Source organism: Pinus tabuliformis, chromosome 8 (genome assembly GCF_031772625.1).
Source record: "Pinus tabuliformis cultivar Carrire ecotype Pingquan chromosome 8, CPIR1, whole genome shotgun sequence".
NCBI lineage: Eukaryota > Viridiplantae > Streptophyta > Pinopsida > Pinales > Pinaceae > Pinus > Pinus tabuliformis.
This window is the reverse complement of record NC_142294.1, coordinates 1,905,706,722-1,905,731,307: the sequence shown is the minus strand read 5'-3', so window position 1 is coordinate 1,905,731,307 and position 24,586 is coordinate 1,905,706,722. Positions and strand designations below refer to the sequence as shown.

General features: G+C 38.2%; 1 protein-coding gene across 2 annotated transcripts in view; it reads right to left on the bottom strand.

The window, feature by feature from the left end:
- The window catches only part of MMH-1 (MUTM homolog-1), a 318,479-nt gene that overhangs the window by 137,128 nt on the left and 156,765 nt on the right, over positions 1–24,586 (bottom strand). For both annotated transcript variants that reach the window (XM_089374736.1, XM_089374735.1), the window contains exon 3: positions 24,332–24,389. In XM_089374736.1, the coding sequence (XP_089230862.1) occupies positions 24,332–24,389 (58 nt within the window). The remainder of the gene's footprint in view (positions 1–24,331; positions 24,390–24,586) is intronic.

Below are 24,586 nucleotides of genomic sequence, written 5' to 3'. Positions count from 1 at the left end.
ACTACATCAAAAAATCTATCAAGTAAATATTTGTCCCCTTTTGAATATACATCAATGTCTTTTTGCAAGGATAGCAACAAATTTACAGGTACCAATAACTTTCTTGCATGGAAGAAGAGGACTGATTTACTTGTCAAGGAGAATGAACTTCTAGAACATGTAAAAGGGAATATCGCTATCCCTGCTAAGGAACAAACCCAAGCCTTAGCCAAGTATAATAAGGATGAGACAAGAGCTCAAAGGATTCTAATAGAATCTATCAAGGACTCTCTCATTCCTTATGTCTCCAAATTTCAAACATCAAAAGAAATCTATGATAAACTAGTAGAGCTATTCTTAATAACCACTGCTAAAGAAGTGATATCTCTAAGAAATGAATTGTACAAGATGAAGATATAAAAGGAAGGAATAGCTCCCTACTTCATGAAGATCTCTGAGATGAGAGATCAACTTCAAGAGCTAGGGGAAGTCATGTTCGACAAAGAAATGACAATTGTAGTACTCAATGCTCTACCTGAGGATTGGGGAAACTTCACATCAAGCATATATCCCAAGAAGGAAGCTACCACACTAAGTGAAATGTGGTCTCTATGCAAAACAAAGGAAACCAGACTCAAAGCCAAGGAAGATGTGGGATCCAAGGAGCAAGCATTTGTTACCATGGCCAAGAGAAAGGGAAAATTTGGCAAATTTGGTCCACGAAGAACAAACAACAAAGATATGTCCAAAATCCAATGCTATGGATGCCAAGAATATGGACACTACAAGAGGAATTGTCCTAAACTCAAGAACGACAACAGCAACAAAAGAAAAAGGAAAGAAGCTCACATGACTCAAGAGGTGAAAGAAGAAGAAAAGAAGAAAAAGAAGGAATATCCTCCAGATCTCTACTATGACTAAGTCAAACTCTTTAATTAAAGTCTTCTTTCAAAGTTTTGAGTAGAATAGGAGCAAGTAGGAATAGAATAAAATTGCATGGCTAGAAACACCCTCTAGAATCTAGAAGCATGATATAAATAGAGTTCTAAATTCTCATGTAGAAGGAGCATTTATAATAGAACTAAATGTGTGGTTATAAATACCTTCTAGAATATAGGAGCATGGTAGATATAGATCAAGATATTCATGTAGGAGTAGTATACCTAGTATAGGACCTCATCCACAATGAAAGAAAATTAATCATGATTAAGAATCTTAGGAGACCTACATCATCAAAAGGAAAGAAACATTTGCAAGGTAAGGGTCTTCAAGATCCTATCATGGAATCTTCAAAAGAAGATTCATAAAAGCAGATGTCTCATTGGGAGTCCCATTTGTGGGATTCAAAAAAGGATGATATGCAAGCAAGCTAAGATGAAGCAAGAAGGGCCACACCAAGGACAACCAAATGACGCTAAGATGATCAAAGGAGAATCAAGATGAGGTATGTATTCATCAAAGTTTAGTCATGTTATCATTTGTATATGATTGAGTCATGGGAATAGTTCTATAACATGATCAAGTAGGAAAGAATCTCTTTCACCAATGACATGCTCGAAGGCATGTGCTACAATGCAATGAAGGTCAACAAAAGAAAATACTCACATAAGGGGTATAAGATTGCTAACTAAGAAGCAAGTAAAGAAGAAATGTTAACTAGTCCTGGAAGCAAGCAATGAAGAAGTGCTCTCACAAGGAGCAGAAAGTGGTTGACCAATCTATCCAAGAAGATAATGAAGAAAGAGATCAAGCATGTGAAGAACACCATGATCACCAAGAATCACTATCAAGTAACAAATGATACTTTGAAGAAATCTCCCAAAAGAAGCAAGCTAGTGACAAGCTGAAGAAGTGCTGAAAAAGTGGTTGACCAATCTATCCAAGAAAAATGATCAAAGGACCCATGATCACCAAGAATTGACACCTACAAAGGCCTTGAGATATGAAAGGTGCAGATAATTGATTCTACTCTACGAAGATGTCATGATGAAGAAGCCATCTAGCAAAACTTAATGTTGAAACAATAACAGGATGAATTCATGAAGGGCTACTCGATCGAAGCATGGGAACAAACAAGTACAATGAAGCATCCATGAGAAGAGTATTCTAAAGCATGGACAAGATAACAAAGGAGTAGTCAAATGACAAGAGATCCTGATATATGACAAGACAACCACATTCCACAAAGGAAGCAATGACATGAAAAACCAAGAAGGAAAGTGATCGATGGATGGTGCCCTACCAAAAGGAAGTTCAAACCAAGACTTCATGACATCGAAAGACATCGAAAGAAAGAAGAAGATCAAGCAGCTGAAGGACCCACGAAGAAGAAGTCGTTGATGAATGGACAAGTCCCTAACTAAGAGGGAGTTATAACAAGTTCCCAATTACAAAGGAACTTGGACAAGTACCTTGTCAGAGGATACTTGGGCATGTCTTCCTCAATTGGGAGGAAGTGATAGACACAACATTCTTGTCTTCACTTGGGAAGAAAAAATGGGAGGATTGGGTAATCATCTAGCATCCAATACTCTTTGAGGATGTTTAGGGCATCCAAGACAAGAGTAAGCAAGAGGACCGATATTCTTTGAGGGTTGGGAATCCAAGATAAGAATAGTCCTCTAAGGTCATACACAGTGAACACCCGAGTGGGTATGTACCTTGAGAGACAATGACTAAGGTGTCTATAAGTCATTGGTCTCGCCAACATTGTGCTCTGATCTATTGAGAGATAGAGTTGTCAGTCAAGGCCTTGCTGTGGAAACAATGTTGGTTACTATGATGATATAACAGATGGATTGCCAATCTAGTTTCTCTTATGTGAATTTTTTCAAGATTGAAAAATAGCCAAACACCTTGTAATGTTGTATGAATACCTCCCTAGTTAAGAGGGAGTGTTGAAGGAAATGTAACTACATTCGGTCTTCATAAATGTACCTTTGATATTTGTATTATTCAAGAAAAGAAATATTATTTTTATAATATATGTCAATGAATTTCTTGCTCATTGAAATAAGTCTAGCACAAGTTAAAGTGTTATAGGTGAGTCAAATAGTCAAAAGAAAATGTTGAAGACCTTAAGGGCATGTTGCACCATGTATATGTTTGTATAGAAGTCAAAGAATACTCCTCCAAGCAAAGTCAAGTCTCCTCCAAAGCAAAGGCACCATCAAAGAGTCTCCTCCAAGCATGTGACACCACCAAAGAAGCCATCTGAAGTAAGCATAACAAGTCGGCCTGCAAACAGTCTTCAAGTTGGCCTAAAAGGAGGGACAATCCTCTATATATAGAGGTTGTCCACTCCATTACAACGTCAACCAAGTAACTCCGAAATCTAAGAAGAAAAGAGATAAGAGAAAGGATAATGAAGGATGAAGAAGAGGTCTCCTAGTGCAGCAAAGGAAGGAGGAGAAAAACCGAAGTGAAGAGGATTGTATCTAGGGCTAGAAATAGTCACACGTACGAAGAAAAGGTGGTCAAGTCTGCAGGTATGACAGCAGGGACAAACAGTGCATGAACAAGTGTTATTTGGGCTTGAAACTAGGCCTACAAGGCCTCCCTAGTAAAGCGAAGGAAAGGAACCCTAATTCTCTAGGGTACATATCACACGTGGGAAAACTAGGGCAGTTGTAGAACGATACACCTAAACTTCAAGAAGAGTTTCATTGGATCAAGAGAAGGGTGTCTCCTTAAGTGAAGAACATCTTGAAAGAAGGAAGAAGAATATCTCATCAAGAATCTAACATAGTCGAGGTCTATCTCTAGATAAAGAAATAAAGAAAAAGGACAAAGTGATGGGGAGCAAAGTGTCGGGAGGAGGAAGTCCATGTGTCGGGGAACATAGTGCAGAGAAGAGGCAAGACTTGACTTGTGCTTGGAGGACATCTTAGTCAAGGGTCTAGGGTTTGGCATTGATCAACAAGAAGCTTCAATAAGAGAAACTTACTAAAGGGTTTTCCTCTCAAGAGAAGAGAGGTTTTGGCCCTGGCAGAGAGCCAACATCTTGTGTTCTTGTTCTTATATTTTTGGTAGCAGTTTGATGAAGTACACACACATGCATTAATAAGAAGATTAAGCTAACAAGAAAAGTAAAAAGACTCCACAAATTGTTATCAAGTCAAGAAGAATCACACTACACCTAATTGCCCTAGATTCTTCAAGAGCACCAAGAGGAGAATTGAGAGGCAGAGGGAAGAAATTCATTTAAATCTAGGCACAGTGAGGATGAAGGCAAGTCTTGAAGGGGTGGGGGGGAATTCGGGTTACACCCCTAAAACCCAGAATCGTGACTCTATAATGGTGCTCCACAAGGAATGGTCAGATGGCAACACTGACATTTGGTTTCGTTTTAAAGTTTTTGTTTACGCTACTCTTACAAGTCTGTTTAATCTTCCCCCCCTCTTACTCCGGCACTCCTGCTCCGGGACAAGGCAAGAATTCGGGAGTAGTCGTGGCTGGAAGGAACTCTGATTGAAAGCAAAATGGTGAATACTGAAGCAGGACCAGGAAGAAGAGGGCGTCATCGTGCCTGCAAACAGATTGGCAGTGAAAGGAAAACATCGGTGGCCTCGACCAATAAGACCCAGCAGAAGAGGGGCAGGAAAACAGGAGAGGAAAATATGCAGAACCTCATGCATGCATACAGTGGGGGAACTCCAGCACAGGTCAAAGCTATAATTTTGACATGGGAGGCGGAGCTAAATGCCAAGGCAGCGGCAGGCCTCTTCTAGCGGAGGATTGGGATCCCTTGCTCATAGACCCGAGACACACCCAAGGTAGGCAAACTCTATTCAGATAGACAGTGCAGCTCTACTGGGTTATGAAGAACCTAATAGGGTCCTATAATTTATAGGATCTCAAGGTCATTGAGTATTTATCTCAGAAATCTCATATTGTAAATAATTGTCAATCTGCAAATGATTTCCAAAAGAAAAATAGAATAAAAATGAAAAGAGGATATAAACAGAGAAAGGAAAACAAAAAAACATTCAAAAAAGAGTAAAAGATAGAACCTCGTAAAAGAAAGAAAAAACAAAAAGAAAATAATACTGAAAGTGTTGCAAATTTAAATGCCACCACTCGTAGATAGTTTTCTTCCTGATTGATAAAGAAAGGTTGTGTGCAGCTTGTTTAAAATGCCACAATGACTAGTTATTTGTTTAATCATACAGTATAATCATGGTTAAACATGTTTGAATTTCTGTAAATTAGATTAGAGAATAAAGATTTTCCAAACAGTTTAATCTTGGTAAATCAGTAGTTAGGTAGAAAATGACATTGGTTCAACTATTTAATCTGAATCAATAGGAGAAATAAGTGATAGGATTTAAGTAGTTTTTTATTTTCCATAAAAGAAAGTAATTATGGGTTTGCTAGTCAAAATGCACCCCTTGAGAGAAAAATAAAAAATGTTAGCTTAGAAAAATAGTTAAAGGGTAGGCAGAAATAGTTGGTTTTATAAATATATTTATTTTCCCTTTATCCTAAGTTCCAAAACCATTATAAAGAGGGGCATTGTGGACAAAATCTTTTTATCATATGTGGTTAAAAGGGTCGCGACTAAAAGTGGTGGGATTCTCCACCTTTCTAGATCGACGGCTCTCAATTATTTTCGGCCCCCCCTCTCCATCCTAGCTTTATTGCCGGGGGGGGGGTCTGAAAAGCGGTATTTCCCATCGAGCCCCATCACCACGTGGCCTCCTCTGCATTTTGCACCACCCCAGCGTATACCACATACCACTCCCTACCCCCTCCAAAAACCACTTCCCCCTCATCCCTTTACTGGTGTCCCTACCCGACACCTCCGTCACTACAGTCCCGCCACGTCTCCTAGTCATTGCCCAATTAAATCCTTTCCCGGCAAGATTACTGTTAAGAATTTAATATTTTCCCTTCCGGGTAACCGTTTCAATTCAATGGTCCCGCGCCAATCACCAACAAAACCTGCCACTCCCTCCTTTTAAAAACCCTAAACCGGTCTTCATCATACCTTTCACCTGCTCATCCTGTGCAATTCACAGGTTTTTTCTGCAAAAGACCAGCTTCTGAGACTTCATTACGGGTAGAGAATTGGTATTATTGTTGTTGTAGTCTAGTGATTGTCCTTAGGCTGAGGCAAAAAAGAATCCTGGCATTGGTGGCTAAGTATGAACTTTGTATTGGACAGTGCACTGGGTGCCATTTTGATATAATGGATATATTTATGAGCTTACTTTGATCATATGTTGTCTTCTCTCTATATTCTAAAGCTTTGTGTTTGGAAACATGAACGAAAATCTTTAAAATTATGTTTTTTATAAAAAAACAAATATTTAATGTATTTTTTACAACGACCAAGTCATTGAAATCAAACCGCCCGAGTCGATACCAAGTCGGAGTCGAAGTCGACCCTCGGCCATTTCCGAGTCGGAGTCGGAGTTTTAAAACATTGGAAAAAAGTGCACCATTTTCCTTAGAAGCCCTCACAGAACTCTATCAGAAGCTTGATTTTGCCAGAAGAGCCAAGATTTTTTATATCTTCTTACCAGAAAATGCCCAATTGCCAAAGAAAAATCCTCCATACCCTTCCTCAATCTTCCCTGATCAAGCTAAACAGATCATAACCATAATTTCATACATTCTGGGTTATTATTCTGATCAGTGGGTAGATGAACCCATTCTAGGCTTCCTTTCCATCTTTTCCATAGATAGAAAACCATCTATTTTGTTTAATTTCAGTCAATTCCTGGCTGATAACATCCATGAGCAGTTTCTTAAATTTCCAACAGAACAAGTGTTTAAGTACACTTCAATTTTGATTTATATGTTTCTGTATTATCAAGTAGACAGGTTTAGTTTTGCCATGCAGAAGCTCGACGAAGACAGGAATCAACAGTCTATTATATTTTGGACATCTTTAGTGATGAAAGAACAGCAAGAATTCTCCTATAAACAGTTCATTGAAGAGTTTGTTCACCCAGCTATGAGTATCCTAAACAACTTAGCACAACCCAGAATCAGTGAAGACATCAAGAGGATTCTACATTTGACAGATCAGGCCAAGACTAGAGACTGGTATTTATACCAGAATTACATAGAAATTAGAGTTTATGGATGCGAGTTAGCACCATACAAGCTCCCAAAATACCTCCCCATGAGGATTTTTTCCCTTGAATATATCAGACAAATGCTAAATTCAGATGATATTCACTTTGTGGTGGCAAAGAAGAAGTCCCAGTTTCGGATAAAGACACAAGTGGGCCCTTTCATATGCAACACCAAGTCAGCAGGAGAAGAAGCAGATAAAATCCTTAAGGAGATGAAATTCAGCCTGAGTTTCACATGGTCTTATGACCCTTTGGGTATCATTTCTAAGCTGAGAGTAGAAAACAAAACTACTCCATATATCCATACCCCAAGGCCTGAGATAGAGAAATATGTGAACCAGTCAGTATGGGCAGAGAATACATTACAGGAAGCTGAAGAGCAATTGGTTTCTACTTCAAATTTACAAACTCCCACTCCTCAAGAGAAAAAAAGTAAAAGGCAAAGATGGATGCTATACCCATCACTCAAATCCCAGCGACAGGAACTGCAACTGCAGCAACCTCTTCAATTCAAGCTACAAGTGCTGAGCAGGTGACAAAGACACTGGAAAATATGTCAATCCAATCAAAAGAAATTAAGAAGTTACATGAGCCGCTCAAAGCTCTGCAAGAACAGAAAGCCAGAACTGAAGCTTCTCATTTGGCTGAAGTACAAAAGTCACAAGGCTGCTAGAGAAGGATACAACAATTGGAAGCCAAGCAAACCATTTGGATGGATATTTTGGACTCCATGAATGAGATTTGGCCATGCATCCAAATCATTTTTTAATGGAAGGAACTGATACAAAAGGCCATTGAAACCATTACTGAAGTAAGGGAGAAGCTGGGAGACATGCCTACAAAAGCTTCCAACATCATCAAATTCCTAAATTCAAATAATAAGTATGAACTTGAAGAGTTAGGAATTAATGACAGGACTGCCACCATCTTGGAAGTCAAGAAGGTTTTAACTAAAAGAAATCTCATTACTCAATTGGAGGAGAAATGTGAAACACTGGAGTTGGGAGTGAACAGATTCTTCAACAGGATTGAAACATTAAAACAGAAAGGATTGCCCAGCATATATGTGATTAATGAAAAACTGATTACTCAAGAAGATTTTGTTATAAAGATGAAGGAAGTGGCCAGAAACAGTACTAAATTCAGTGGTATAAAAGGCAGCATGACAAGTAGAGCATTCTTAGAGACAATGGGAAATGACTTCTTTATCTAGCATGAGGTAAAACATATCTTCACAGTAAAGCCAACATTTGCAAAGTATACTGAGGTTGATGAGATTTACCAAAGGGTAATCAAGTTAACCATTCCAGATGAAAAAAGGTGGGACCAACTATGTGATCTATTGGAGTAAAAAGCAACTCGAATGCAGTGAGAACATCAACCAGCGCAGCACAGTTATAGGTTGATTCAGCAACTGAATCCTCCAAAACAAAGCCACCTCTTCATGCAGTTGTCCACCTTGCCTATGATTCTACAGAAGATCGATTTTATGGTTTAGATAATGCTAATAATACACTGTCAGTTGAGACAGCGATTTTGTAATCATTTTGTAATTATTTTATAAATACTTCACAGTTTGAAGTATTACAGGTATATTGTTGAATATAATTTCCTCTGCGAATTGTAATTTTCTAAGTTGCTGGAAGCATCAATAATACAAGGACATTCTTCACAGGATTCATGTGGTGTACCATTTCTTCTGTTCATGTGTTTAATCATTGTCTCTTTTCTTTGTCATTTCTGAAAAGCTTAATTACATAATAGAAACCGTGACGAATAGGATATGTTATACAAAACACTCTATTCTGGCTGTTAATGATTTATATGTTTTCTGTTGAAGACAAATTAAGGAATCCTTCATTGCTCCTTAGTTTCTACTGAATCTTACATTTCTTCTATTTCATAATCCATTTAAAATTCTGAAAGATCCAACTAGTGCAACCTAGCTTGCCTTGTGAAACTCCTTCAGAGTTTGATGCAGATCCAATTAACCTTTAGACTCCACAGCCCAATGGAATTATAACAATGTCATCAACCAAGCAATCCAATCAAGAAACAATCAGTACAGTAATAACTAGCCTAAAATTCACATAAAACATAGCTAAATTTTATAGAGAGATCCCTCTCTAAAGCTGGCAAGGCTAGATCCCAGCTTCCAAAGTGGTTTTGATGTTGTCTTATGTGTTTACTCCCTCAACCTCAAAAATACAGAACGACAACAAAACCTATTGGCAAGGGCCATGACAACAAATAGGAATCTGGAGGAACCACCGGAAACACAGCAAGAGGGGCAATCTTAAAATATATTCAAAGGGAGATCCACGCTGTACAGGTGCAACAGTATCAATTAAAAGGCCGCTTAGGCCGAATGAAGAAACAAATTCAAAGCCTACTGTAGAATGAAATCCCTGGGTCGAGTACTAAGGACCCGGCTCCCATTGAATCATCAGATGACTGAATGAAGATAAGATAGGAAGTATTGCAATTTTGTTGTTACTACAGTGATCTGGTCAAATAGCATTTACTTTGATAGCAGAATGATTAAACATGAAGTAGATACAGTAGCTTATTTAGCATGGATGGATATGCTCAAACTGTTTAAATTTTGGATGGCATATTATGTTGATCGATGGCCAACAGACCTAGTTTCCTTTGGGCAGGTTGAGGCCACCAAACATATTTTTTGTTACCTGCCTATATATGATTAATAGAAAAAGAAAGTATTGCCAAGCTAACAAACAAACGAAAAATCATAAAGGTCAAGATAAAGATGACAATAATCGTGTGGATCTTCATATCAAAGAATTGAACAATGATGATGAAGAAGATGTAGAAGAGGACAAGGAAAAAGAATTAATTAATGTCTTCAAAGAATTGAAGAACACAAAGAAGGAAAATCACACACTCAAGGAAGAAGTTTCTCTTTTGAAACTCCAAGTGCAAGAAACAGATAGGAAAGAGAATGACCTGGCGAGACGACTAAAGGAATTTGGTCAAAGGTACGTATCTGAAGTTTATAAAAAACAAAACGAATTAGATGCAATTTCAGCAGAAATTAGAAAACTTAAAAAGGAAAATGAAAGGCAAAAGGAGCGAATACAAGTTCTTAACAGAGAAGCAGAAAAGGTCACTCTCCTAAAGCTACAAGTAGAAGAAGCAAAAGAAAGAAGGAAATTGTTGAAAGGCAGATTTCAAGAAGGTCTTGCCCAAGAGCAAAGAAAACTATTAATTTTTGTAGCATCAGATGGTGTTCTAGTCTCAAACTTTGTCGATAAGCTAAACCACATGAGATCTCCAGAACCCAAAAAATATTTTCTGGAAATTGACTAATTAATGGGAATTAATTGAGAAAAGTGAGAATTCTCTAGAAACTTACATGGATCGACTTAGAAATGATCTCAACCATCGAGGTCAATTTCCTTGGCAGAGATCGAACTTCTCACTTGTAGTGATTCAGCAGAGGAGAGTTTGAGCCAAAGAGGGGATGCAGAGATAGTGAGTTTGGACGAGGGTTTCCAGATATGGAGAGGCAGCACCAAGTGACAGAAGTATTCCACAATGAATTTGCATAGGGACTACGCAGATGCTTTAGTGAGCAGTTCGATTCAGCGGAGAGGGAGGTTGATTCAGCTTCCAGAGGCCAGGATAATTTTCCAGAGGGTGAGAGTATCACTTCCAGCAACAGAGACACGAAGGACGACTTGATCAAACGTTGAACAGAGGTTGAACAGAGCCACACATGCGAGGGGCAGCATAGGGACTGCGCAGAGGGTCTGTGCAAGGGTTTGGACGGCTAGATTTTCTGAGGTAGCAATTGTCGGGATTGAAGTGAGTTAGCCATTATCGGGATTGAAGTGAGGTATCCAATGTCAAGATTGTTGATGGAGATCTAAAAGTGTGCGGACACTCAATCACTGAATATGCCACACTACCAATACCCTCACTAGCCAAATCCATAACGTGGTGGGGAATCCCACCTAGATCCCAACAACAGTTTGGCCCTCAGGCTCAACAAGTAACCCACGGACCCTGCTAGATTACGCTCCTAGCCATGGATATATCTAGGCACCTAGCCAACTCCATTGGATACCAACTCAATATCTCTCACCATCCAACCCCAAGAGAGGGATCGAATGCACGAACACCCGTACACAAAACAAGCCCTCCATCCTGCGAATGTTGCACCCTGTGCAGCTCATGTCACCTCGTCTCGCTAGTCTGATCAACACATATAATCTGACTAGGTAACTCTGCCTCTCTCTCACCAACGTGTAGAGGAAACCTATTAGTGTTGTGTTGTACAGTATTTGTCAAAGTTCCAAGGAAGCGAAAGGGACAAATTTTTTCAACAAGATCGCATCATCTGTCAGCAGTCCATGTGTCATTGTTAACCCATTTTGCAAGTTATGTAATGTAAATGATGCTAGTAAGACCTTTGAATGTATGTAACAACCTAGGTAAGCCTATTATTTTGATGGAACGTTTCATCCTAGGAGGTTTTTTGTCTCATTGACACATTTGTGTTTCTAAACACAGAGGATCGGCAGAGTTTTTCCCTCCAACCTCACCCCAAAGCTAGGCTAGAATTCTTCATCAAAGGCTTAGGTAAGTCCTAGTGTTCTAGTCAAGTCTTACATAAAAGTGATTTGGGAATAATTTAAGCTAGTTGGCTAAATTATTTTATTACAAATCACTTGGTCTACTAGATCATGTTGTGTCCTAAATTGGGTATGTGTCTTGAGAGTCTAAACCAAAAATGTATTCCCCCTTTGAGGGTTGTAAATGTAAAAATCTTATGTATTAGAGGGTGAAAAAATAATTAATCCCCTCAAGTGTCAATTAATTAATTTTTCTGGCAAAATTAAATTAAAATCCTAAGCCAAAAAATTAATTAATTAGAGTCAAAATTAAAATGTCTTAGGAAAAATAATTCTCCAAGTGGAAAAATTCGTGGGTCAGAAAAGAATCAAATTTTGGAGGTCCTCCACCAAGGGAATATTGGATATTTCAAGAAAAATTGGACCCTTAGACTTTGGTGGTTAAGTCAAAGTCAAATTTTTTAAGATATTAGCTCAAAATAATTAATTTTGAGCTAATAAAAATGGAATTAAATGATAAATTCAAATTTCCTCAAAAATAAAAATTCAACGGCTAAGATTAAAAGATAATCAAGTATTTTTTGACGGCCGAGATTATTTTGACAAGGATCAAAAAAACTAGCCGTTATTTTTTCCACTTGGAAGATTTAGCTATAAATTAGAGAGCCATTTGAGTCTCTAGCTATCTGATTTTTGGCTAAGATATTGCTACTGAAGCATTTGTGTAAACTATTGTCCTGCTGGGAACTATTTTTTCTGCCATAATAAAGACTTTGGGTTGCAACTCCAGGTGTACTTGTCATTTGATTTGTGGTATGTACTGACTACAGGCTTCCTATTTTGTGCTTATATATTATTATTTTGAGATAATACAGTGTTTGCAAGTACTTCAATCCTTTGTCTCCCAGTTCACAAACTGTGGGCAAAGAACATTTTGCTTCGATCCTAAGTATTTGTATGGTGGATTGAATCTTCGCTAAGGCTATAGTGTGAAGGGTTTTCTGAAGCATTTTTAGCCATTTATCTGTTGAAAATACTGAGAGGGGGGTGAATCAATATTTCTTTTCAATTGTTATTTTTATCAGTTAAATCATTTATATTTAGAACATAAAAATAAATAACAAGAATAAATGCTTTTATTAATATAATCTTTGTAATAAATCAAGTCCAATGTATATAGGGCTTCAACCAGTTGCCAAGCACCAACTTTGACTTTTTGTGAGGCTCCAAGCTCCAGAGCACCAACCCTATCTTGTCAAGGCACCAAACTTGGATTTAGGAGCACCAACTCGCAAGACACCAATTCTTCCAGTTCTGAGACACCAAGCCCAAGGGCTCCAACCCTCTGCTATAAATTGTCTGGATCTGTTTGGTATTAATTCTCTGCTCCCAACCTTGCTAGACCTACGACTTACTTCTGTCCTCCTGCTTCTTCCACGTCTGCTAGACCTTCGGCTTCATCTGTTTCTTACAGTACTCCCACTGTAAAAATTTCTTGTTCTCTGTTATAGATGCCTGATACGCCCTGACCTTTGGCTTCCTTTTCGCTCGCTTGATCTTCTGGCTTCTCGAACTTCGACTTCTCAATCTTCAGTTTCTCGCTTTTCGGCTTCCTCTGTCTCTTCGAGTTCACCAATACTCAAAAGACACGTTCATTTGGAAGAGAGGCTGAATTACAAAAGTGTTGCATATTAAAATTATATCAGAGAGGCCCTTTTTAATATTTATACAATAGACTCAATATTTACGGAGGATTTCATAGGAGAGGCTATACCAACAGGGAGGTCCCACATGCCACGTCACTACCTCAATTCGAAATCGCAACTTTCGGAAACTCCCGCAATCGCAACCCTTTGGCTTCACGATATAACATTGCCAATGCCCCTATTTCCGACAGATGCGATATTCCAATAAGCTTCTTTTGATAACTCAATCGGGTCCACAACTTATATCGCAATCGGTGGTCGGGTTCCCAAGACTTATCGCAATCGGCAATCCGGCGGTGTCAACCCTTTTGAACTTTGTGATTCAACGGATGCGATAATTAGTTAAGCCTTGCTATAATGGTGTAGCAGGTTCGCAATGCTATCGCAATCGCAGTTTTCAAGTGGCATTCCTTTGTGATACATAACTTCCAATGCGGATGTGATATACTATTAAATCATGTTATAATGGTGTAGTGGGTCCACAATAATATCGCAATCGCAGTTATTAATATGACATCCATTTATGAATTGCGATATGAAAGTTCCAATGGGCGGATGCAATATTGCATTAGAGCTGTTACCATAAACTATTCGGGTCCGTGTATTATATCGCAATCGGGGATTTCAGTGTAACAACAGCTTCAATACTTGCGACGCAACGGATGCGATATTGTATAGGGTTGTTGCCATAACATGTCTCGGGTCCACAGTACATATCGCATCGGGGATTTTGGGTAGTGGCACATAAAATAACCCGCCGATATTATATACTGTCAAAAGGGTTCCCATGATTTATTTCTTCTGGCATATGCGATATTATATACTGTCGAAAGGGTTCCCATGATTTATTTCTTCTGGCATGTGCGATAGATCAGCATTGTCTTGGCTCGTCGCTCCTGTGGTTTCTCTTTATTCCTATGACTTCCGATACTGCTCTGATAGCTCTTCTCTACTCTGATATTCTCTGCTCTAATAGCTCTGCTCTACTTTGATAGCTCCTATGACTTCCGATATTATTTTCTCTGATATTCTGCAATACTCCTCCGATATGTTAACTCCTCTGATATTTCTCCGATATTTCATGTTAACTCCTCCGTTAACACTGTTTATGCACCTCTGTCGATGTGTTCCTCTTTGATTCTTGTGGCTTCCAATGACCTCTTCTAATGGCTTCCCTGATGGCTTTGCTCCTTGGCATCTTGCTCTTGCTTCTTCACTGTTAAGTTTAGGTATGTTCTATGCTAGAGCAATTTATTCAAATTTTCACAGATAGCAATCACATCAGCATAATGATAAACTGCAGATAGAACATAAATATAAAACGCAGAAGACAAGCCAAGACAAGAGGACACAAGATATGGCGCGAGCCAGGGACAAACCCCACAATGTGTGGGGAAACCCTTTGATCAATTCTTCTTTTATCTTCAAAGTTCAATAGAGAAAGAGAGAGAGAGAGAGTACATTTACAACAGAAGTCAACACTTTGACTTGTCTAGATCTGAGCATAGATCATCTTCTATAACGATGAGATCAGTTGAAGACATTCTACTTCAACTGATCCTCCAAGGTGACTCCTTCACCTATCATCGTGCTGCATCTCGTCCATTTGTTGCACCTTACTGTGTAGCACCATCATGATGCTCATGATCTCATACATCATGCTGTCCATGATCTACAATGTACATCATGTTGCCCATGTCCATTGATCTTATCCATCATCATGCTGCCCTTCATATCCATGATCATCTTTCAACTTCACGTTGCCCATACTAATGTGCATCATCATCATGTTGTTGCCTTAACAGATGACATTCTATCACTGCTATTCATTGTCATATGGCTGCTACAGGTATGCCATTCTATCACTGTAGATTATGCTTAGAGTGTAGTGGACACAGTCATCACTTAAATACTCTCCAACATGATCACATCAATGCTGAGACTGAGATAGCAACTACAGCATTACTATGATCTCCATTAGACCCAGACAGTGAGGATAGTAAGGGCACAAAAATACTTCTGTATATGCCGAGAATGTAACTATCATTGTTATTACTACAACAGCCTTTAACAAGATCTTACTTGACACTGAAACCATCGTCGTTACAACTTCACAGCTGTATCACCAAGATCATTTTTCTGTTGTATCTTTCCACGAAGGTATCCGGACTGAGACAGTGATCACAAATATGTGTGGTTGAAGCAAGAATGAAGGACGCTGAGGTATACTGTTATGAGATCATCAAGTTACAAGTATGCTGAGAATAATAGATCTGGTCTTCTCATTGTAATATATTCCTATGCCAAGTTATACTGTTGTCTGCTACAGGGATACTGTACCTTAGACCCTCCCGAGGATACTTCTAATCCATTTGACTGCATATAACAAGTGTACAGGACTGCATGTATCCTTTGCGTGAACAGAATTGCATTATAAGATTTGCGTTTTATCCATTGCGTGAATCCTTTGTGTGAACAGGGCTGCATGTATGATTCTTCATAAGCCTGCGGCTAGGGCACATTATGACTGCGGATAGGGCACCCACTGAACTGTACCTAGGGCATCTTCTTACCTGCGTTAAAGAGTCTCCTAGGACTGTGTTTATAGGGACAGCGAAGTCCCTCTTCTTGCTGCATATAGAACAGCGTATAAGAATCTAATTACTGTGCCTTCATGGACTGCATATTGAGCCTCCCTTTGCTGTGACTTAGATTATCATTTATTGCTGTCAAGAGTACCCTCAAATGCTATGGCTAGGGCACCCTTAAATGCCGCTGATAGATTTACTGTGGTTAGGGCATCATAGGCCAGCGTACATTTTCATGGTGTCTCTCTCCTGCTCCAAAAACCCAAAACGTGGAGAGGAAGAGATCACCACAATAATGTATGTCTCAAATGACATCAAATCCTCTTTTATTTATACTAACTTGTAGCGGTTGAATAGACACGTCGGTTGGGCTTCTAGAGCCTACATAAGTGCTGGTCGGCTTGATAATAATTACATAAACAAAATAAATTCATATCTCCATAAATACTTATCGGAATCGGATGATCTTTGGATCAATCCTACACCTCTCGACGAGAGGGATCCAATAAAAATATCAGCTGCCATAAATAAGCTGACCCACATGGAGTTTGGCCCTAGTTGCCAATTTAACATTCACGGATCTACTCTACTTCTCCTTGGCTTCATATCATCATTTAGTATCCTAGAATATTGCCATATTGACATTAATGACAATCTAGATCAACAATCAACAAAAAAAGCCATAAGATATTTTTCTCAAAATTTTTCAAATTTTAAAACCCTTGTATATTTTGTAATTTTGTAAATATAATTTGTAAACTATTTTTGCTAACTTGGGTTGGGGTTTTAAGAATTTTGTATATATTTGGGGTTTGGGTGTTGTATTTTTCATTTTTGCAGGTTGGATCAAGGGATCAATTTGAAGTAGAGTTAGATCTAGGACCTTGAGGGTAAGATCTAGTCTCTAGAGAATTTTGCAGGGCTACCCACTGAAGATTTTGCAGAAAAATTCAGATTCAATAGTGAAAATAAATTTTGAGACAAGGGTTTCAGTTTTTGGCTCCCTCCCGGGATCGGATCCCGCCTCTCCAACACCAATGTCAGCCTCTAAGGCCCCTGCAATAGCCTCTGAGCCCCTTTCGTCATCCTTTCTAGGCCCTTTTGGGGCAAGTCATAAGCCCTAAGGGCCTAAGCCTCCTCTCTTAGCCTATGCGTTGAGGGTTTAAGGCCTAATTTGGCCTAGTCGTGACCCAAAGAGGCCTTGACCTCCCTTTGGAACCCTAGATAGTTGCCTTCAGGTAGACCATGGGCTTTTCAGCCCCTAAACCCCAGCCTTTCAACCTTATTTGGCCAGTGTCCAGCCTTTGAGCCCGCTCCTCCTCTAGCATTGCCTCTTTCTAGCCTCCTCTCACCTCTTTGACCCCTGATCTCTGCTTCCCTCAACGTTGGCCTTCCTTGGCCTACAGTTAGCTTTTCTTTTCTACCCTAAGTTGCCCTAAACCCTCCTCTGAAATTTTCTGGACTAATTCCCTGGTGGTTTTGCAGGTGTTTGGTCTCCAAAATCTTGATTTTTAGGTGGCATCTTCATTCTAAAATTTTGGGCCACTTGGGCAAGTGCATCTACAAGGCCTTGGGCCTAGGTTTGACCTCTAAACCCTTGTTTTCTCTTTATTTTTATTACAGCAGTCAAAAAAGTGATAATTAGGCCCTAAAATCACATGCAAATTGATAAAAATTGGTCAAAATTGCAAAATTTTTATTATCCTAAGTTTTGGCCACTTGGACACCTTAGAACTAGTCTAGATCTAATTTTCTGCTTGCTGGAATTTACTGCATAACTGAAAATATCAGATCTGAAATTTCTGAATCACACACTAAAAGGGGGTCAAAAACTTGAAATTTTCAGTTTCAGTGAAATTTTCCTTTTTTTTGCATATTTGCACTGTTTCTAACATCATTTGCTTGCTGATCTGTGGTTTATTTACTACTGTAATAAATAGATCAGATTTGGAATCTCTCTGAAAAATACATCTTAAAAGGGCTTATACATCTAATCCTTGAGTTAACTAAGTTTACTTGGTAGTTGGATTATTTTTCCGATATTGGCAAGCATATGCAATATGGAGTTGATATTTGTTTACTATTGTCATAAATTTCTTACTGTTGTCATATAAGTCACTATTTTCTCATAAAAGGGTCATTGGAACATAAAGTGTATAATTGTTTTCATAATTCTATATCTTGTTCCTAGCATTGACATTGTGGAAGTAGCTAATATTGTGTATATCTTGTGAGTTTATATGCTTGTTCACTCTCTAAGCACACTTAATATCTTTGGTTTAAGTTATATAAATTGTCCTTGAGTCTCTCTAATTCAATTGGAAATAATCTAGATTGCATTTAAGTGTTCTTGACTTGAAAATTGGTAAATCATGTTGTGTTGAGGAATATTGTTTAAGAACACTTGCCTCTTGTGGATAATGGTCATTGGCTTATCATATTGAATCATTGGTTCACTGTTGCTCTATTGTGGATCTATATTTTTTGACCAATCGCATCTTGTGGATATCTTCATCTCTTGTTGGCATTGTTGACTTGAAATCTAACACTTGCCTTTTGGTTGAGATTACCTTTTCTAAATATTGTGAAGTACTTAACATCATAACTTGGGTAAAAGATAACTAAGTACTTAAAGGAATACTTATGTAATCTCACCTAAAAGTCTCACTCATAATCTTTTGTACAAGCATCCTTGTTCTAGCTTGCATTAAAATTTACCTCCTAGCATAAGATAGGTTGATAGAGATCTAGGGAAACCTTTTTCCAATTAGCTTGAGGGATTCAACACTTCTTAGTGGTTAACAGTGAACACAGTGACCTTGCAGTCGTCAGAGCCATAGTCTCTGTAGCGCCGAAGGCACTGGGTGGGTGGAACATAAGGGGAGGTATCGCTAATCAGGCCGCTGCCTACTTCCATTTCACAACCTACCCTAAAGATTGTTTCTCAAAACAATTAAGAAAAAGGTTCTATTTACACTAGGCATATAATTAAAAATAACCAAGATCACATAGATCTTAGGATTTACACATCATATAGGTTAGTCAATCATTTAAGCAACGGGTGTCCATCCAGTTATTTGGTCTCAATTTACAATAAGCATGAATTGTGACTCCATAAGGCACCGATCTCATACTTTAAGATCTAATCTAATCAATAATCTTGCTCAAATTCAACCAAGTGGCCAGGCCACTCATCTGTGTCTCCCAAGCAAGTTGGTTCCCAACTTGTCTTCCTTTACCTCATTTCATAGGGACTACCCCCATAGCTCGTTGTTGGGAGACAACTAGAACAGAGTGGGCGAGGATCAGAGTGACAGCCCTTGCCCTGAGCGATTGTTCCAGTGCCTATACAATTCGAGTGACAACACGCTACAAGCCCCATCTATATATGCTTGAAAAGGGTTACTCTGACGCTCCAATGTGTACTCCTATCGCTGCGTTGCTAGGGAATCTAATCGTTCCCCAACACAAGCTAGTTTGGTCGCTGACTCGGCACAAACCACTCTAATGCCCTCCAACTCCTCATTTTGTTGTAGAATGGTCTCTCAGACTATCGTGGCCTCCCTATTCAATTCTAGAAGGTTTGCCTGCGCTGCTGAAACTGTTGTGGGTGGGTATCATCTGTAACCTCAGTCACAACTCTGGATACCTCTGTGTCTCCCGGCACCTCATCAAACTGGTGTAGGTGGTCATCATCTGGAAACTTTGTCACAACTCTAGGTGCCTCATCAACAAATGGCCCTACGGGTGTATGCTCAACTGTCTCCACCAAGGCACCAACTGGAGTTATCAAAGGAAACTCCAACAAGGGTGACTCCTGCGTCACTCTAGGTATATCTACATTCTCCTCTTGCATGCCATCAGCCTCATGGTCCACCTCCTCCTCAGGCACCTGATATCTAAAGCTAGGTCTCCACCAACAGAAGCACCTCCCGGTCTCACACTCTAACTGCCCTTCACTATATGATGATCCAGTCCCTGATCTATGCTCCTCAAACGAGAGAGCACTCCTAATCCTGGGCTCCAACGACTCACACTCATCAATCCTATCCAACAAGGACCTCATCAAACCTGCAAAGGTGATTGGTTTCCTCTCCTTTTCTGGTACATCCAAGATATGAGGCATGGTAGGTCGGCTAGGTTGGCCATGGGTATTGTTCTGTGGAACTGCACGTGCATGTGTGTGGCTTCTCTACTGGTTATGTATCAACATTCCCATGATTTATTGCATCCCCTCTAGGACCTATTGGTTTTGCCTCACCAACCCCTTGATGATCCCCTGTGTACTCTTTCCCTTTTGCATCATTGGAGTGTCCATAAATTCACCAATCATTGTACATGCATGTCTAACCTCCATGATCTTGCTAGCTTCCCCACAGTGGGCCAAGATCATGCTTTGATACCACTGTAATGTTCCTAATTGGAAAATTAACAGCAATTACTGATATATGCACTAGCTACAACCCTTAAAATTTCACCATGCAAACAAAAATTAGTACACCACAGAAACAAGGCAAAGTGCTAAGCCATTTTATTAAATTTCAAGTTGGAACTAAGTACAATGGAGTGGAATGATAGAACCTAGGCTTGTTGCTGCAAGCATGCAATACCCAGGTGAGAATCTACGTAAAATTTCTAGTTGAAATGGCTCAATCTGTCCAAATGCACTAGGCATAAATTCTTCTTGTTGTTGTTGTTGTTGTTGTTGCTGCTGCTGTCGGAGTCAAACTGTGAAATGAACCCTCAAAACTGCCCCAAAAATTAGGAAAAATTACAGAAAGGCTCCTCACACCCCAACTAACAAAACCCAGCAAAATCTCACCGACCCAAGTGGTAGAATGGCTTCCCCAATTAACTGCGTCCTGCTCTGGAAATATTGTTGTTGTTGGTTGGCTTCAACACTTTGTTTTGGCACTCATAAGTGCTCAGAAAATTCTACCAAATTAACCGGGGCCTCCTATAAAACCCACAAAAACCCACAAATCTTTTGGGCTAATTCCAGCTAACCTAGAAATACCCAAATTTGGACGAAATTCTCAACAAATGGGTCTTGTGTCCTACCAACAATATCTGTTGCAAATTAGCTCCAATTTCCTCCCTCGCTGGAATTTCCTCTACAAATTTCTCTGGAAAAGAACAAGAAATCCCAGCTCAACTCCTGCACAAAATCTCCACTTCAATCTATGCATTGTATATGGCCTAGAAAAACCCCTATGTAGACCATAATGACAAAAATTTGGCCCTCCTGATAGCAGTGTTTTTTGCCTCTGATAATCTCCAAGAAAACTCATTCTCCACTGAGGAAACTTTCTGCAAATATCCAGCCTCGGAATCCACCAATGCTAGCTCTCTAAGATGCCACGAATTCCACAACTACGTCCTCCTAAAAAATTTGTCCCACCTGTTGTAGAGATAAAATGGTTCACAAAATTTAGGAAAAGAAATATCCAATCAGCTCCAAATTTCTCTCCTAGGGTGACACTTTAGGTTCACCAAAAGAGAGTTGGGATTTTCTGCTTGGAAATCCCTACTCTAAACAACACTAGTTGACTTGGTTAAGTAGCTCAAGCAAACCCTCCAAAATGAGAAATGAAATGCCAAAGTAGAATGATCAAAATGAGGCTCTAGACTTCCTTTTATTGTTGCTTTCCCTTCCTCATACCATGGTTTGATTTCTCTCACACTATGCTTTGATACCATGGTTTGATTCTTCCCATGGTTCGATTTCCCTTTTTGGTAACCTCCATAGCTTATCTTTACTTTAATTTTTTTTTTCTTAAGTCCCAACCTTGCCTTTTCTCCAAAAAATTACTTAACATCTCCGCAACTTGTTTCTCCTAAGTTTTATTTATCTAATACTATATTAATCGCCAAAATTACAAAATTGAGAATTTCCCTTAGCAAAATTATTAATTGGGGACATGACATTTATTTTCTCTTTTAACAATTCTGTAATTTAGAGCAATAAAAAGTCCGAAATCATATTGCATTTAGGAGCCATTTAGATCTAGAAATCAGATCATATACTTTCAAGCAAATTGCTGATTTTGTCTTAAAACCCTAAATTGACTTGCTTGTTTTAGCCCTAGTTTAATGCATACTATATTAATCGCCAAAATTACAAAATTGAGAATTTCCCTCAGCAAAATTATTAATTGGGGACATGACATTTATTTTCTCTTTTAACAATTCTGTAATTTAGAGCAATAAAAAGTCCTAAATCATATTGCATTTAGGAGCCATTTAGATCTAGAAATCAGATCATATGTTTGGCTCTTTACTTTCAAGCAAATTGCTGATTTTGTCTTAAAACCCTAAATTGACTTGCTTGTTTTAGCCCTAGTTTAGTGCATACTATATTAATCGCCAAAATTACAAAATTGAGAATTTCCCTTAGCAAAATTATTAATTGGGGACATGACATTTATTCTCTTTTAACAATTCTGTAATTTAAAGCAATAAAAAGTCCTAAATCATATTGCATTTAGGAGCCATTTAGATCTAGAAATCAGATCATATGTTTGGCTCTTTACTTTCAAGCAAATTGCTGATTTTGTCTTAAAACCCTAAATTGACTTGCTTGTTTTAGCCCTAGTTTAGTGCTTGTTTATAAATCTGAAAAAAAGCATTTTTAAGTTTGATTTAAATCTGAGATTTCATCAAGTATAATCATTAAAATTAGATTGCAAATCCATTTGTTGCAAAATGATCTTTTCTAACCTAAAAAACCTAGGTGACACACTCTTTAAAGCCTTCTTTCATTGCTGATTTGTATTCTTAGAAGAAGCATTTAACTTTCTGATGTAAATAGGAAAATTATAGCAAGAAATATCACATAAACATATTTACAATTTGGCTTGTGCTTTTAAAATAAAATCTACAAATTTTAGTTGGCAATGCTTTGCTAGCTTTCCCATTTTTAGCCTTGTTTGTTATGAACTATAAAAGGCTGTTTGAAATCTGGTTTAAATCTGCAAAATACATCAATAATTATAAACCTAAAGCAGAAACAAAACTAGGTTTCTTTGCCCTCCAAAATCTACAATGGTTCAAGCTTAATTGACCATAACGAAGCCCCCCTAGGCTAGAATCCATTTAGTCTAAAATGAGAGAAAAACAAAGCTGTCGAGGCAACAGAGGTAGATTGCCCAAGTGACCCTTGGGATCTCCTAACATATGCTTCAGAGACTTTTACACCAAGTGAGAACTTGGAAGATAACAGGGCCGACAGGATTTCATATAAAAGAGCTAATGGTATGTACATGAACTTCATTTTTATGCATATTAATGAAGTTTCCAGCTGTCCAATACTTGTGTAAATTGCAATTTGATTTCCAATGATCCATACTCTTCATGGTTTGTAATTTCTAGCACTATATGTCTTGCTGATTTGACATAAGTTAAGGGTGAATGTGATAAGTAAGTTAACATTATAATTGAAGAATACAAGGGCAGATTTTCTGCTGTACCTAGGGCTGTTATAATTGTTTTCAGATCTGTTATATGCAAGATACAATTGCTCTAGACGGCTGAAACTTATTGGAACACATTGAAATCTTATGTTTTGAATTGCCTAGTGGAATGCAGTTGTTTAGAGATGGAATATTGCCAACTATTGCTGTTGTTTTGTTTATATTACATAACAGCCCTAAGGCTGAAAATTCACAGGGCTAAGATCAAGGAGACCTTTAGTTAAGATGTGAAATTTCTGTCTACGCTAAAAGCCATTTTTGCTGGAAATTTCAACAATTTTGTAATATATAAATTCATGATATCATCAAAACATTTGGAATTTTTATTGATATTATGCAATGTATGGAATTTGAAAATTTGAAAATTAATGAAAATTTTTAAATCAACATTTTGTGCTTTTATATTGCTGTTATTTTTCAAGTTCGAGTTGAATGGGCTTTTCCTTTGTCATTATTTGTCAAGTCTGAATTGAACTCTTACACTCAAGCCTAACCAATTCACTTGTTGACGTGAATCTAAGACTTTGGTTGTTCATTAAACAGACATCATGGAAATGGTGCACAAGGTAAATAAGTCTTACCACTCAAATCCAAACGTTATTGACTTTCAAATTATGCTCATAAGATTATGCATGTATTATTGTTGTAGTTTTATAGAGATGCATAGGATGTACTAAAACATAAGATGTATCAAATTATCGTAGTAATTTCAAGAATGCTTTATACAAACAAATAATGAATCAAATAATTGAAATGGGCTATATCAGGACTTCGTAAAAAACTCTAGCAAAATAGTACAAATCGTGAAGCAAAAGCCCCCATACAGAAGAACATTGTGATCAGCTAAACTTCTCTTCAAAATATAACTTGTTAAATTAATGGGAAAAATAGAGCACCACCTACCTCCACAAAAACTTTCGAGAATTTGGAAGGCCATTCATCATTGTCATTAATCGCAGACCTATACAAGATCCAAACAACATTGGACACAATGAAAGACACAAAAGCTAATTGTAAAGTTACAAAATAATGTACTTATTTCTTTCATTCAGTAATATAGGGTGCATTTCAAAACTAAATGTTACAAATCTGATCTCAAAAATCTTTGTTGACCCAAACAGATAAACCAAGAACAAATTAAACCATCAACAATCAGCT